The sequence below is a fragment of the Lissotriton vulgaris genome, chromosome 11 (assembly GCF_964263255.1).
Source record: "Lissotriton vulgaris chromosome 11, aLisVul1.2, whole genome shotgun sequence".
Taxonomy (NCBI): Eukaryota; Metazoa; Chordata; class Amphibia; order Caudata; family Salamandridae; genus Lissotriton; species Lissotriton vulgaris.
The window spans coordinates 353,384,911-353,401,429 of record NC_141699.1 but is presented as its reverse complement, the minus strand read 5'-3'; the positions used below and the strand labels follow the sequence as shown (position 1 = coordinate 353,401,429).

The 16,519-nt window shown below is 43.7% G+C and overlaps 1 protein-coding gene across 1 annotated transcript in view; it reads right to left on the bottom strand.

The window, feature by feature from the left end:
- Nucleotides 1–16,519, bottom strand: part of PROM2 (prominin 2) — a 379,221-nt gene that overhangs the window by 141,788 nt on the left and 220,914 nt on the right. The window contains exon 10 of the mRNA XM_086943323.1: nt 1,911–2,070. Within this exon, the coding sequence (XP_086799449.1) occupies nt 1,911–2,070 (160 nt within the window). The remainder of the gene's footprint in view (nt 1–1,910; nt 2,071–16,519) is intronic.

The following is a 16,519-nucleotide window of genomic DNA, read 5'->3' as shown; positions in this document are numbered from 1 at the left end:
GACTTAGGGGAATTACGGCAAATCGAGTGACTTGCATCACTCACTAATATCGGACACTTATGCGTGTTCGTATGGCATGATTAATGTTTTCAGGAATTTTCTATTGGGATACCTAAAGGATTGTTCATTTTGTGATCTTCCAGATATATCGAATGGTTGAGGGTATTCACAGTATATTTAGTGACCTGTATCACTTACCGATAATACCTGACACTTAACGTGTGCTCGTATCTATTCCGTTTAGATTAGAATTAGTTTAGTTTGGCATCTGAGCTTTTGGGATATTTCAATTTTTCTTTGGTTACATTGAGGCGATCCTTGTACCTTCCGTTTTATAAAGAGGAGATAGGGTGATTTTTAGAATTGTGCCAAACATAAATGAAGAGCTATTGCGACATGGGCACTGAATGCTGATTCTAGTTTGTGTCAGGCAACAGCTTGACTTCTATACTATTTCCTATTGTTATGCATTCACACAATGAAATACAAATGGTACACTCTAATTGGTGTAACTCAGACGCGGACCTGAGAGGAAGCCTTTTCTTGACATTCTTGGTGTCACAGCAACCAAGCTGATTGCTTCTTCATTTGTCCAGAACAGAGCGATAGAGCCATCTGATTGGCCATATTATCATGCGGACCAGTGAGTCTGTTTTTTATAACACAAATTTCTATGAGGCTTGCTCATCAGTTCATACACCTTCGACACGGTGAAATGACGATATTGTTTGGGGGGGGAATAGACTTTGGTATTAGTTTTGTATAACGATTGACCATTGGATGGGACTGCACTTCAATATTTGATCTCTAATGGGATAGGTTTACTCGGATAGACAGATCGGCATTTGAACCAGAACGGTGAACATGGCAGGTGAGCTGGGAGGAACTTGAGACCTTCTTTTTTAGCGGCGGTTACACTCTTGACCCGCCCTTGTATCTTTTGGAAGGGTTTAATTTATAAGCACTTCTCGATATTTTGATGATAAATTATTTTCTTTGTAAACGCTTGGCGTTTTGCTTCTGTAACTGGATTTAAGATAAGTTTTACCGTGTTCTATTCCACTGCAGCCCTTATAATTTGAGTAACTTGTTCTATATGATCTTACCTGAGTATGGATATTAAATAATAGGATTTGCCATACTATAAAAAAAATTGTATTATAGATCAGGAATAAGGCATTTATCCTTATAATAAATGAAGACCCTGATACTTTTGGGAATATAGAGTCATCTGCTTCTCCGATGACACCAAGATATTTGGGCTAGAATGTATATAGGCAGGGGGTCATTTACAAAGTAGTGCTATTTGATAACCTGTTTGTGCATATGTTTATGTGACAAGTTTCAGAATGTCTATCTAGTGTACAAGTCTTAAATTACTTATAGAAAAAAAATCGGGGAAAAAAATATCTTTTGGGATATAGAGGATAGCTACACAATATTTATTACATTGTTTTTACAGCCCTGAGAAAGTCCATGTTGGATGAAACGTGTTGGCTGGGCTGATGTACGTATGTCAATTTTTGACACAAATAAAGAAAGACTGGGAAAAGATACTTCAAGACTCCCTGCTCAATAATATTTGTGGATCATATGGATTTATGACACTGACTGATACTTGGCTGAAGAATTGTCTATAACTGTAACCTCCTTTTCAATTTTGTGTTACTGTTATGAGTAGCGCTATTAAACCAATGGAATGTCTGTGAGAGAGGGACTACGGAGAGATGAGGGGCACTGTTGGAAGGTGGTAGTGAGGGAATCCATGGAGAAGGAGGTCAATGTGGGGGGGAGGGGGTTAAAGCCGACCCTGATCTCTACCTTCCCCTCTCACCCTTTCCAATTCCTTTCCACTTCATTCTTCTATCCCGGTCCCTCCCTGCTCGCTCCCTGTCCCCCTTATCTCTCACCTGTAGTAGTCATAGCGTTTCACTTCATCCCCATACTTGGTGCATTGAACTTCACCCTTCGACAGGGCCGTGCTTAGGGGGGAGATAAAGCGGTCCAATCGAAGTTTTTCAGCAATGGCTCGGACATCAATCTCAGCCCTATTCAGGGCTTGCAGTGTGCCTGCAAGCGATGGAAACAAAAGCAGAAGGGTTGGAAGGAGGGATACAATAGGTGGGATACGAGAAAGGAGTAGAGAAAGGAAGAGAGAGGGTGTAATGTTTACAAGTGAGAATGGTGATAAACAGAAACAATGGCAATGGGTTAGTGGGAAGTAGAAGATGAGAAGGAGAGAAGGAATCAGAGGGAAGGATAGACAATACAAGCAACACTTGCCTTTGAGTGTTAGCAAATAATTACCCACAAAGATTTCCTCCCCTGCTTGGGTGCATTGTTAATTTTTTTTACAATTTCGTGAAGCTTTTGAAAGATTTTATCAATGTGCATGAGCGTACATCAATCTTTCATGTTGAATTCTACAAGCTGTATGATTTAGCGTGCGCAAATAAATTGAAATTTGTGCAGTTTACAGAGATTTCATTTTAATTTCTCTGATTCTCCATTTGTGTTCCCAGTGGAGAAAAGCCTTTGCCGTCCCCACCAATTTTGGTAGAGCTCAGTTCACATTCCCAATCTGGAAACATATTTACTCCTGTTCCTAACAGGAGAATATCTCTGTTGCAAAGACGGTAATGTGTTGTCAAGAAGTATTAGAATATACTTTTTGCCCTGGAAGTCCAAATTCCTCTCCTAGAAAGTATGCATTCAGCAGATGGTAACATTACATCATTCTGCTGTAATATTATGCTGGTGTAAATCCTTACAAAGTTGCAATTACTTTGCGACTTAAGTGAATTTACGCCGGTTAGTCAATCCATTTGTACAGGCATGATCAACTTAACTAAACCTTTGTGACTCGGGCCAGGATCAGAGAGGTAGCGATGGATTTACACTGATGTATGTAGGTGTAATAGCTAATCCAGGAAAAACTAGACACCTTCAGGTCCATAGGGGTGAAGGTTGTACTTCAGTGAACATTTCGAGATAATTTTTCAAAATTGTAAATGCACTCACTAATCCAGAAAGCGCAATTTAATGTATCTCGCTTGAAGAAAGTTTGCGAAAAGTTCGTTTTTTTCTTATATGACATAACAGAGGTATGCATGTGAGCTTTGATTTTTCTTCTATAGATACAGATCAAGCTTTTCCTGAGTGTTTCCAGTTACCACGGGAAACTCTCCAGTGACTGTATTTATTCCCATATTTAATAAATTCAATCTTACTAAAAAGAAAATGCTGTCAAACCTGGGCTCCCTTGATGTCTGTGCCCAATGAAAATCATTAAATTAGTAGGCCTCTTCATTGACCCCGTGATCTCTGAACTGTGGAAATGATCTGATTGGATAGATTTATGTACCAAGCAAATAACAATACAATTAAATAGAGAGGAAATTAGCAGAAGGAGTTAGTTAGATTTTTTTTAAACTTCCTGTATGAAAGGTGGTTGTAAGGTCATTCCAAAGTTTAGGAGCCAAAAATTGCATTTGCCTCGCCTGCATAAAGGAAGAGGTAGACTTTCCCAATACAGCTGCGCGGACTGAGCTGGCGTACCCTGCAAATTTCAGAGGGCTGCCATTAGTCGTGTCACGAGCTTGAGGTTATACGGGGATCTCTGGCAGCTTCTTGCAAGGGGTGTGACATCATCTAGGGATGAGAAGACAGCAGGGCCTTAAGAACTGTGCAGGCCCAGAGAGCACACTCTTTTGCTCCTTGACCATGGTGGCAGTCAACATCTCCAGAGGCTACGGAGCTGTGGCAGGGGCCACATCACAGGCAGACAGACACCCACCCACACCAGGAGCAAGAGGCAAACATTTTGATTTGAGCAGAAGAGGACGGGGCTACCCAGAAATTCGACTGACTGTTTTTGACCTCTTGTCGGGATAATGATCTTGGCAGGCAAGGGGGTAGGTGGAGGGGGAACTGACCTGCTAGTGGTCCTGGACTTTTTATCTCTATATTGAGTTGGCTGGACTAGATTCGGGATGGGGTATTCACCTGGAGGCTGGTCAGACCACAAGTACTCTGGCAGGGAAAGTGCATTATGCAGTGCCCTGGAGTTGTATGTTATGTATCAAACTATGTGTATTTTCCATAACTCATCTAGACAGAGGTAAAAGCTTGTATAAATGGATGTTAATGGCAGTATTTGCCCAAGAACCATTGGTGGGGAACGAGCATTGTTGGCAACAAATGCTTGTCCCTGTGTGGGATGTAAATAGAAAGAATCTGCTTGGTACAATACAGTTGTGAACTATTTATAACAGGACTTTGGAATCATGGCTAAATGAACTTGGGTTCATTTATCTCAAGAGTCACTTGCTGTACAATATGGGTGTAGCCCTCTGCAGGACAGAGCCCTTCTTGTATGGTGAACCCCAAACATTTTGCCACAGTGTTGATGGTTATGAATCTGAAAGTGCACTGGATCCTACTAACCAGGCCTCAGTGACAGTGCTCTCTCCTTGAAACTGACACATGTGAATTGGTAACTCCAATAACTAGGATGAGTTGCAGGTTAGCAGTTGAAGGGTAGCTGCCGCAGTTGCAGTGTATCGCATCTGTGTTTTGTGCAGGGCCTGTAGTCACAGACTGAGGTCTCTTCTTTGTCCTCTGTTTCAATTTGAATCAGAACTGAATTTCTGGTGCCAGGGGTGACCCTAAAATCCTAGATTTAGGGTCATGCCCAGTTATCAAGTTGAGAATTGGGACCCTGCAAAGGTTTCAGGGTATGTCAAGACTGTTGTCCTCCAGGACATCAGAAAGGAGATGCAGCATGTTCCAAAATGTCCCCCAGAGGTGGACAAACCAAGGAATTGGCTACCATAGGAGTGGGGATAGAGTGTACTCTGAAGAGGCCAGAGGTTACACCGAAGCTACTTTAGTTTCCCTGGGCGGGATGGATGTTGAAGCACTGGCTGCCTTACCTCCAAGTATAGATAAAGGCCCAAAATCAATGGGACTGAAGTAGAGGCTCTGAGGGATACAGGTGCCAGTGTCATATGGTGACAGCTAGACAGGTTTCTTTAGGCCAAATGATACCTGGTAACCAATGCTGATAATGAGACTAAGCTCCATCCAGTGGCCTTGGTAAGCTTAGAGTGGGGAGGGACTACTCGCCCAAAGAAGGTGGTAGTGTCCCCCGCCATCCCAGTGGAGTGTCTGTTGGGAAATGATCTGAAAACTTCTGCTTGGGCTGAAGTAGAAAAGAAGGCTCATGCAGAAATGCTGGGCCTACCTGAGTGGGTGTGTGAGACCACAAGAGCACACGCGCAACATGGGAGTTTGGAGCCTGAAATAATGACCTTAAAACAAGAGAAAGGTTAAACATCCCGATAAGTCAGCTTCAAAGAGGTCACAGGACCAGGGGGAGAGTTCTCCTGAGGAAGAGCCCTGGTACCTCATGAAGGAGCTGCAGCTGAAGGAGCCTGGCATGACCTGGCAGAACTCTTAAGTGCTGGGGGGCCCACGGGAATTTTCATGTATGCATACCACTGGTACCCAGGGCATGGGAGTTAAAAGGGTCACCAGGGTCTGAAGAATGGATTGTGCCACCCTGAGTGACACAAATAAATAGATGACAACAGTCCTTTAATTGCAGCCTGAATGAGCAGTGCAACTGCTCAAACTCGGCACTATTTTTATTATATGCCAGTCACCCATAAGGTAGGTCTCCTGAGCCCAGGAGGTAGGTTGCATTATATTAAAAGTGAAGACATATAAGTGCAAGCTTATAGGTCCCTATAGTAGCCTCTTTCCATTAAGGGCATCTATAAGAGGATAACATGGAGTGGCACCCAGGCACCTCGAGATTGCCATCTCCATTATGATCCCACTGAAATATGTAATGTTTGGTATCAAACAACTTGCCTCATCACTCTTGACATGATTCCCATGTCGGATTTGATGTGACATGCACCCAGGTGGCTACCTGGGAGGTTGCCCACCTGGTTGCCCCATCCCTTCCTGTGCCCTGGCTGACATTCTGCAGCTACTGCCACAATGACAGGAATATGCCCCCCTGCCAGGAGGTGTGAACACTCCCAGAAGTCAGAAACAAAGGCCTAGACAGGAAGGAGGTGACGCCTCTCCCTGACAGGATGGCTAGTGAATTGGCACATTGAGACGGTGGGCTTCAAAGCTTTCACCGGCTCAGATATGCATCCAGGCTCCCAGAGGAAGATATAGTCATCCCCCTGCCCCTAGGCACATTTACTCCCAGGCAGGAAAGTATGTAGTCAGGGGGTGTACACCCTAGAAGGCTACCCACACCCCTAGGGTGGGCTACCTGGTCTGTCTAGCCAAGGAAGGTTTTAGAATTTTTTTTAAAGTGCCAAAATAGATGGTTCTTAGCAGAAAGGGTGACACATACCCCTGCATGTTGTCACCATAGGGGTGGATTGGCCACTGGGGGGGCTAGTAGCCCATTGGCCAATTGCACCCACACCCCTAATACCACTAATTCTAGGATTTAAGGGCACTCAGTTCTGATTCAAATTTCAAAAGAGTACAAGGAACCAGAGTCTTCAACTACAGAACTTTGCACCTGTGGCAACCACCCAGCAACTGCACAACTGCGACTCGTCCCGGACCAACGACTGGGTCTACCAGACAGCTGGACCGCTTTGAGGGCCAAAGGCAACTCCAGACATCCTTGGATTAGTGGCACTAGTCCCCTGCAGATCGCAGATAAAAACATGCTATAGAAACCAAAGAATTGCTGGCCATCGGGCACTCCAAGGGATTGCCCAAAAGTAGATGAACCAGTGTGTTGTGGAAAATGTAGTACTGACCTCCAACAAGTTTCAGGTGGCTACTGTTTTCCCCCTGGAACTCCAGATGTCAAAATATCTTTATGTTGACCTTACTTCTGCCACAGGCACTATCTTCACTCAAAGCTGCAACCCAAGGGAACTCCAAAGCACCTTCAACCGAGCATCACAAGGGCCTGGTGGTTGACTTTTTGCATTCTTTTCCTTGCCAGCATTGTCTTAGCAGTAAAACCAGCTCCCTCGTGACTCCCGCTTCAGTTCTAGGGACAGCTAAAGCAAGCCTACAAGCTAGGTATAATTCAACTGACTGTTGTGACTTTGTCCTGGGACCTGCATCACCTTAGCCCCCAGGGGGATCCAAGTAACTCAACCTGCAAGTGACTGATTGTCACTAGTGCGTTTTGCTACTGACCGCAGTGTTAAAGTTCTGCAGTACTGAATTGCACTGATTTATCTTTCCTTCTAAAATCTCATCCTGTTGTCTTCATTTTAGAAGGATCTTCTGCTAGATAGTAGAAAATCCACTACTCAAGCCAGAATGACTTCCGAACCTGACCATCAGATATGTTTTTGATTCTTCTCTATTACCTTATACACCACCTTACAGTAATCCAGAACAAGGTGGTTGATTTGGTCTTAGACCTTTCTTGGAGAGAACCTATTTCTAGACCTGCTCAAGGGCCGATTTTCAAAGGCTTTCATGCCAACATGAAGTAGTATTACAAAAGTACTACTTCCTTAAATATCCCATTCCAAATTAGTGAAATTGCAAAAGCGCACAGTCCTTCCTATTTGCATTAATTTTGTATTATTAGTCTCTTGATGATTCCCATTTTGGGGGTCCATTCGCAAAGGTATTTAATAGTACATACATAATAATACAGGAGCACTACTTCTCATACTAATACATTCATTTGTGAAGTGACCCTCATGTATTTGACACCCTCTGTCTTTTCCACAGAACTTTTCAGCATAATTCTGTTCCAAATCATTTTTGTTCATCTAACGTGCTCCTGATAACAATGGCACGGGTGGTACATGATTGCACTATTAAATAGTGACTCCTAAATGATCAAAGTATACATTACAAATATCGAAGACAAAATATTGATGCCTAAAATAACGGCAATCCTTTACTGTACTATATTTAAAAAAAGCAAAATATCAAATACAAGATATCATTATACAATAATAAAATACGTTTAATATTATCGAACCCCCCAAAAATAAAGGAATAAAACTGACTTTTAAAATTAACATTACAAATAACCAAAATACCAAAAAAACGAAATATAATTATGTATTTAATAAAACATTCTTTTAAAGTTCTAACATTTATTTGTAATATATTTATAAAATATATTATTATAAATTGAAAATAAAGTAATGTATTATGTATATACACACTTTAAACTAAGTCACAAATTTACTTAAATATTAAAAATAAACATGCATTGTTTGAAATATACAAATATAAAGAAAAAAAACATATATATTTTCCAATAAAGTAACACATATGTAGTGGGGAAACATGGTCTGTGGAGGAATACTCACTGAAAAAGGGAATATATATATATATATATATATACATATATATATATATATATATATATATAGGACCAAGACGCCTTCGCGCTTCGGAAAGGCTCACCACGACACACCCCGCCCTCCGGGTCGATGCAGCTCCAGAGCAAATTCCACAGCCACTTCCCAAAAAAAAATGGCTAGAGTCCGACGCGTTTCGGGGCCAGAACGCCCCTTCCTCATGGACAGCCACACAAACAGGCTAAGGAACATAAGGAACACCTTCAGAATTCAAACTTAATTTATTTGAACTTTGACACCCTGAGTGGGTGTGGTTTTGCATAGGTGAGCTCACTGGGAACTCTGGTCCTTGTAGTCTTTGAAGGTGAGCAGGGATTAAAACCTTGAGTAGGCAGCATGATTTGTGACCATGTTGAAGTCCTGATTACACCCTTGAGTAGGAATGGAAACTGCCTGCAGGAATTGCAAACTTGCTTGGGGGTGTCACGCTGCTGAGGCACGAGAGGGTAATCGCACCACGGATTACACACGGCCTGCCTTGGTCGGGGTGAGGAGCTCCGTTTCAAAAGCGGAACAAGCATCCAGCAATTGAATCCTGAGGCGATGTCAAACCTCTTCGCTTGCCAGCACAGCACCTTCAAGATAAAAAAACGATGTTTGAAGCCTACCTTTGCTTTCCTACTCAAGGATATTAAAGACATTAACATAAGAGGGGAGACGCCAACCTACTCAAGGTTTTACCGAACTACTCAACATGCAAAGACTACAGTTACCAGAAGTCTTGGTGTCGGAACCCCACCCACTGAGGGCTGGCAACGCCCTATTTCAAATAAAACCGAATTTGAAAAGTGCAAGCTGAGTTTGGTGAACTTTCCTCATTGTCCATGAAGAAGGGGCGGGTTTTGGCCCCGAAACGCGTCGGACATTCTTTTAAACTAAGAGGGAGCCTTCAATCACCGTCAGGGTGCCACAAACAAACCGAAGGGTCAAGGTGCTGCGGTGAGCCCTCATCAAAGCGCTTGCGCACTTTGCTTTTCCATATATATATATATATATATATATATATATATATATATATATATATATATATATATATATATATATATATATATATATATGTATATATATATATCCAATTAACACCACTCCGGTTACAGAAGGTGAGAGGCCACAACAGGGGTCAGCGGAGAAAGCTTTAATTAATTACAGCATGGGCACGATGCATTTCGGCGTAGTAGCCTTCGTCAGATGCCGCTGTGTGTCCGGTAGTGTCTCCGCCCACGCCTTAAAGTATCCTGTGCTCTCATCAATTGGAGGTTCAAAGTTCAGCCCCCAGTCACATGGTCGCATTGCCACTGCTACCCAAGTAGGACTCCAGTTCCCAAAATGCAGTATTTTTCGGGCTGTGGGTGCAGTGAACAAAGTTTGTAGGGAAAGGCGCGTTGTGTGGAGAACAAACAAGCCAGACAGCAGTGATGAAATTCAGCCTCCCTGGGTCCCCTAGCTCCCAACCTGCGTCAGCGATTCAGCCGGGCTGTGAGTCGAATTGACGGTGTGCAAAACGGCTCCTCGTGAGGTAACGAGCTGCTGCTAGCAGTATCCCTGGCGTCGTCGGCAACTTGGGTGGGCAGGAGAAAGTCCAATTCCTTGGATAATGAAAAGAAGCTGGAACAGCTGGTGCCAGAGTCTCCTGCCACATTGAAGGAGCCGGGCCTCTGGCACGACACTGGCAGGCGTGTCATCCAATTAACACCACTCCGGTTACAAAAGGTGAGAGGCCACAACAGGGGTCAGCAGAGAAAGCTTTAATTAATTACAGCATGGGCACGATGCATTTCGGCGTTGTAGCCTTCGTCAGATGCCGCTGTGTGTTCGGTAGTGTCTCCGCCCACGCCTTAAAGTATCCTGTGCTCTCATCAATTGGAGGTTCAAAGTTCAGCCCCCAGTCACATGGTCGCATTGCCACTGCTACCCAAGTAGGACTCCAGTTCCCAAAATGCAGTATTTTTCGGGCTGTGGGTGCAGTGAACAAAGTTTGTAGGGAAAGGCGCGTTGTGTGGAGAACAAACAAGCCAGACAGCAGTGATGAAACTCAGCCTCCCTGGGTCCCCTAGCTCCCAACCTGCGTCAGCGATTCAGCCGGGCTGTGAGTCAAATTGACGGTGTGCAAAACGGCTCCTCGTGAGGTAACGAGCTGCTGCTAACAGTATCCCTGGCGTCGTCGGCAACTTGGGTGGGCAGGAGAAAGTCCAATTCCTTGGATAACGAAAAGAAGCTGGAACAGCTGGTGCCAGAGTCTCCTGCCACATTGAAGGAGCCGGGCCTCTGGCACGACACTGGCAGGCGTGTGAAACATCCAATTAACACCACTCCGGTTACAGAAGGTGAGAGGCCACAACAGGGGTCAGCAGAGAAAGCTTTAATTAATTACAGCATGGGCACGATGCATTTCGGCGTTGTAGCCTTCGTCAGATGCCGCTGTGTGTCCGGTAGTGTCTCCGCCCACGCCTTAAAGTATCCTGTGCTCTCATCAATTGGAGGTTCAAAGTTCAGCCCCCAGTCACATGGTCGCACTGCCACTGCTACCCAAGTAGGACTCCAGTTCCCAAAATGCAGTATTTTTCGGGCTGTGGGTGCAGTGCACAATTTTCTTATCAACAATTTTATAGCACTGATATTATCAATGATGTCCGAAGATGTCATGACTGATGTAATATATGGGGTAATTAGTAGGCATGGCAAGGATATGAGTTATAGTTACCTTAAGGCACAAGGTATAGTTACCTGAAATAACTATAACTGCTGAATTTCTATGGTTTTGTGTGAGTAAAATCTGAACCTAACTGTAACATCCCTGCAAACCTTTGTTTTTATAGTAAATTTCTAAGGTTTTTTAAATTCTATTTCCTTTTAACCTTTCAGTGACTTTCTACATTTTTTAATGCTATTTCCTAACTATAACGTCCCATCATCATTTTTTTTTCCAGTGAATTTCAAGTTTTTTGTGCGTAAAGTAATTTTTAAATACCAATATGTTAATATGTAGGGTGTGTGAGTGGGTGTATGGATGTGTGAGTGGTTGTGTGGGGGTGAGAGAGAGAGTGTGATTGGGTGTTTTTTTTAATTGGGGTCTTTATTCCTAGTTCCGTCATGGATTCACATGGGCGCTGCACTGTGTGCTGTGGATACACGGATCCTTATGTGTACAAAGAAAAATGTTTTCTGCAATTTATTCCTCATGAGGGGTCGCTCATAGATCCTTTTATCACTCCCCTAGAGACGGCAAACCTCTATCCTGACCCCTTACATCCTATTTCTACTTTATTTCCCCTCCCCCAGGAATCATGTCCAAATTGACAAACTGGCAGACACTACTCTAATCTCAGGTTGCGGCCAGAAAATCACGGCATTATTGTTGGTGCGTGGATTCGTGGATACTCGTCCCTAAATATATATATCTCTTTTTTTCTATAATAACTCCAAAACTACTGAACAGATTTACCCCAAATTACAAAAAGCCCTCTTTCTGGGCCAAGATCAAGCTTTCAATCAAATTTGGTATAATTCAGTTCAGCGGTTCGGGCTGTAGTCATGTCTAAAGTCCCTATGGAAAATTGCATTATGAAACCTCCCCCCCCTCCATTTTCCCGGTCCCTGCTTGATGGATCACCCCAAAACTTTCGGAATAGCAGCTGAAGTCAGCAGCAAACTGGTTTTGAAAATTCCATGAGGATTCACCAAATGGCACCAAAACACTTTTCATGTGAAAACTAGGTCCTAACTATAATGACCTACTGGCAATCGCCAGTAGGTAATATATATATATATATATATATATATATATATATATATATATATATATATATATATATATATATATATATATATATATATATATATATATATATATATATATATATATATATATATATATATATATATATATATATATATATATATGTATGTATATCCAACACAAAAAGTAGCCCTCAATAGAAGAGTCCACAGGTCAGTATTCTTTCGGTCTTTTATTTGATGAAAAGCTGCATATTTCATAAGCAAGAAACATTGCATCGAGTCTCTTTTTCTGCCAGACGCGTTTCAGGTGTTCGTCCCCTTTGTCAATGGCGATGCCTGCACCTCACAAGATGGTTTGTGCACTGATATTTAAACATTAAGACCTACCACAGTGGGAGTGGCTGCTCGCACAGCCCTCTGGTCCTTGTAGTGCTGCCATGTTTTACTCAAGTGAGTCCGTCGTGCTAAAGTGCACCAAATTATTTCAATAATAAAATCCCCAGTGGGTTGATGATCCAGATTCTGCTTTGAAAGTTCTCCTTTATCGTGCTGATCATCCCATTTTGAACTGCCTCCTGTAACAGCATGACGCCGGTTGACGCCAATACAAGCCCGCACATCCGCGGTGGGACTCTTATGCGGGTTGGCTCAGCCGCTACAATCCAACACAAAAGGTAGCCCTCAATAGAAGAGTCCACAGGTCAGTATTCTTTCGGTCTTTTATTTGATGAAAAGCTGCATATTTCAAAAGCAAGAAACATTGCATCGAGTCTCTTTTTCTGCCAGACGCGTTTCTGGTGTTCGTCCCCTTTGTCAATGTCGATGCCTGCACCTCACAAGATGGTTTGTGCACTGATATTTAAACATTAAGACCTACCCCCAGTGGGAGGTGCCACTCGCAAAGATTCTGGTCCTTGTAGTGCTGCCATGTTTTACTCAAGTGAGTCGGTCTTGCTAAAGTGCACCACATTATTTCAATAATAAAATCCCCAGTGGGTTGATGATCCAGATTCTGCTTTGAAAGGTCGCCTTTATCGTGCTGATCATCCCGTTTTGAACTGCCTCCTTAAAACAGCATGGCACCGGTTGACGCCAATACAAGCCCGCACATCCGCGGTGGGACTCTTCTGCGGCTTCGCTCAGCCTCTACAATCCAACATAAAAGGTAGCCCTCAATAGAAGAGTCCACATGTCAATATTCCTTCGTCCCCTTTGTCAATGGCGATGCCTGCTATCACAAGATGGTTTGTGCACTGATATTTAAACATTAAGACCCACCCCAGTGGGTGGGGCTACTCGCACAGCCCTCTGGTCTGGTGCAGGCATCGCCATTGACAAAAGGGACGAACACCCGAAACTCGTCTGGCACGAAACACATTGGGATGAACTGTTTCACTTTCTGTGCGGTGCAACAAGCCGCAGTGTTTTGCTTCCTGGTCAACAAATAAAGCGATACAGGTACTCACCTGGGTGTGGTCCTCTCTAAATAGGCAACTCGTTGTCGGATTTGTTGCGGCCTCGCCTGAGTCACGAGAGGACCCCGCTGCGACATGCCTCCACGGTCACGGATGATGTGGCCATGGCCCGAGGAATGGGATCCCCGGGGCCAGTTTGACCCTGGTAGGTCAGCCGCGCTGGCCCCATACTCATTTTTTAAAAAAAAGGTTATGGCCTGGCCTTGAGGATGGGCCCATGGGCCAAAATTGTCCTCAGGAGGGGAGTTGCGTGCCCCTGTTAAAAATAATAAAAAAGAAATGGCCAGGCCCCGGGGGATGGTGTCCCTAGGGCCGAAAATGGCCTGGAGGTGCGCTTGCAGAGTGGTGTAGAAAGGGGCGTGGCCTGCGACCACCTCTCAGCAATCCCACTGTGTGGGGCTTACTGGAGGTAACAGGTGGGCTAGCTGGCCCCTAAGAACCCTCAGCAGTGAAAGGGACTTCATTCCCCAACCAAGAGCACGCCAGGAGGCGCGTTTGCAGAGTGGTGGAGAAAGGGGGCCTGGCCTGCTATCAGAACTCAGCAATCCTGCTGTGTGGAACTTACTGGAGGTAATAGGAGGGGTAGCTGGCCCTTAAGGATGTCCTTGACCCCTCCTATTAGCTCCAGTAAGTCCCACACATCAGGATTGCTAAGAAGTTTTCAGAAGCCACGCCCTATTTCTCCACCACTCTGCGAACGTGCCTCTTGGCGCACTACTAGTTGGAGGATAAAGGGCCGGATGTAGGTCGGTCGGTAACGGCCGAAAATCGGTATTTTCGGCCGTTACCGACCGAGATTCACAAAATGGTATGTAGGGCCACATATTTTACAGATTCGGTAAATTTACCGATCGGTAAATTTACCGAATCTGTAAAATACCGAATCGGTATTTTTACCGATTTGGTAACAATGAGATGTAGGTGGGACTCTTCTGAGTCCCACAAGCCTTACAGAATCGGTATTTTACCATGAAATCCAACTTCATGGTAAAATACCGATTACGGTGTGCATGCACATGTCTGCATGCACACCTGTGCCATATGACAGGCAGACCTGCCCTTAGGGCAGGTATGCCTGCCACATGGCCCCCGAATCTTTTTTGGGGGTGCTAGAGGGTGTCAAAGTGACACCCCCTGCACCCTTGTCAAAATCGATATTTACCGATTCGGTAAATACCGACCGGTAATGCCCCATTCATTCCTATGGGCTTCAAAGCCCATAGGAATGAATGGGGCATTACCGGTCGGTATTTACCGAATCGGTAAATACAGATATTTACCGATTCGGTAAAAGGAACATCTGGATGTTCCTACATATCCACCCCTAAGATTTACCGATTTTTAATTACCGAATCGGTAGAATTCGGTAATTAAAATTCGGTAAATCTATTTTACCTGCATCTGGGCCAAAGTCCCTTTGGCTCCAGAGGGACCTTGGGGTCAAGAAGCCTTCCTGCCTCCTGTTAGCACTACACAGCGGAATTCCTGAGAGCTGGTCGATGGCCCAGGCCCCTTCTCCACCACTCTGCAAACACAACTGCTCGTTAAAAAACCTTAGAAATTCTCTCAAAAAAACAAAGGTTACACAAATATTGTAGTTAGGAATTAGCATTTAAATAATCTTAGAAATCCATGAAAAAAACATAGTTTACAGGGACATTATAGTTCGCAAATAGAACTTAAAAACCTTAGGAATTCACTAAAAAAAACAAAGGTTACGGGACGTTATAGTTAGACTGACATTTCACTCTTACAAAACCAGAGAAATTCAGCCGTTATAGTTACTTGAGTTACCTATAACTTGTGCCCCCGCAATGTAACGCTTATGACCTTACATATTACATCACTCATGACACGGTCAGTGACATCACGCATGACATCTCAAATGACATCACAGATGACATCAGTGATGACATCATCCATTGACAGTGAGTGTTTTTAAAAAGTGTATGAGTGTTAAATATATATACCTAGGTGTATTGGCGAATCAGAGGGTTTATGAGTGACAGTTTGGATGACTGAGTGGGCCCGTGACTTACTGTATAAGTGAGTGATTAGTGTCTCAATGAATGTATGGATGAGTGACTGGTTGTATGAAATTCTCTTATTCATCTTTTTGCCGTCTTCAGAGCACTGGGGCCAAAACACTTAATTTCCAGGGTCACCCATTATGACTACACAACCTCTGAGGTCCTCACAAGCCAATCTGCTCAAACCCCTCACGTACACATTTAGAACTCGAGATGGTAAATCTTTCACCTTCCTGCGTACAACGGACTGGTACTTACTCCCTAGGGAGCTGAGATTCATTGAACCTGAAAGGAACTTCAAAAGGCAGCTCAAGACCTGGCTTTTTGGCATCTGAGATGAGCTTTGTTGTTCACTCATTCTTTAATGAGCTTCTTTTTTCAGGCTTTTTAGCATCCAAGATGATCTCTATTATTCACTCATTCTGTGAGTCATATTTTCTTTTTCTAAGGATGTACAAAGAATGACTTAGCTCACACAGCCAGCCTCATGGTCGCTTAGCGCCAGGATGCTCCTCTGGGTGTGACAGTGTGCTCTATAAGTATTACATTCAATTTAAGTAAACCGGATATTTTTGACACATTATTCTCGTAAGTAGATATTGTTGTTGTCGTCAATATTATGTCACAGACCTGTGAACTGGCCTTATTCCAGCCTTGCAAGTATTCATTTGCTGAAATTAGATTCAGGACCAGCCTCAGGATAGTGCGTCAACTGTGTCCTGGTGGAGAGAGCTGGCAGTGGGACACACTTATTCAATGTGCTTGACTTTGGGAAGCAGCAAAGAGGTGTCCTGGCTAGGAACAGTTGGAAGCTAAAAACATCACAATGGGACATCCAATCAGAGTGCTACAACCAGCAGCTTGTCAATAGAAAGAAAGAAATGCACTGCAG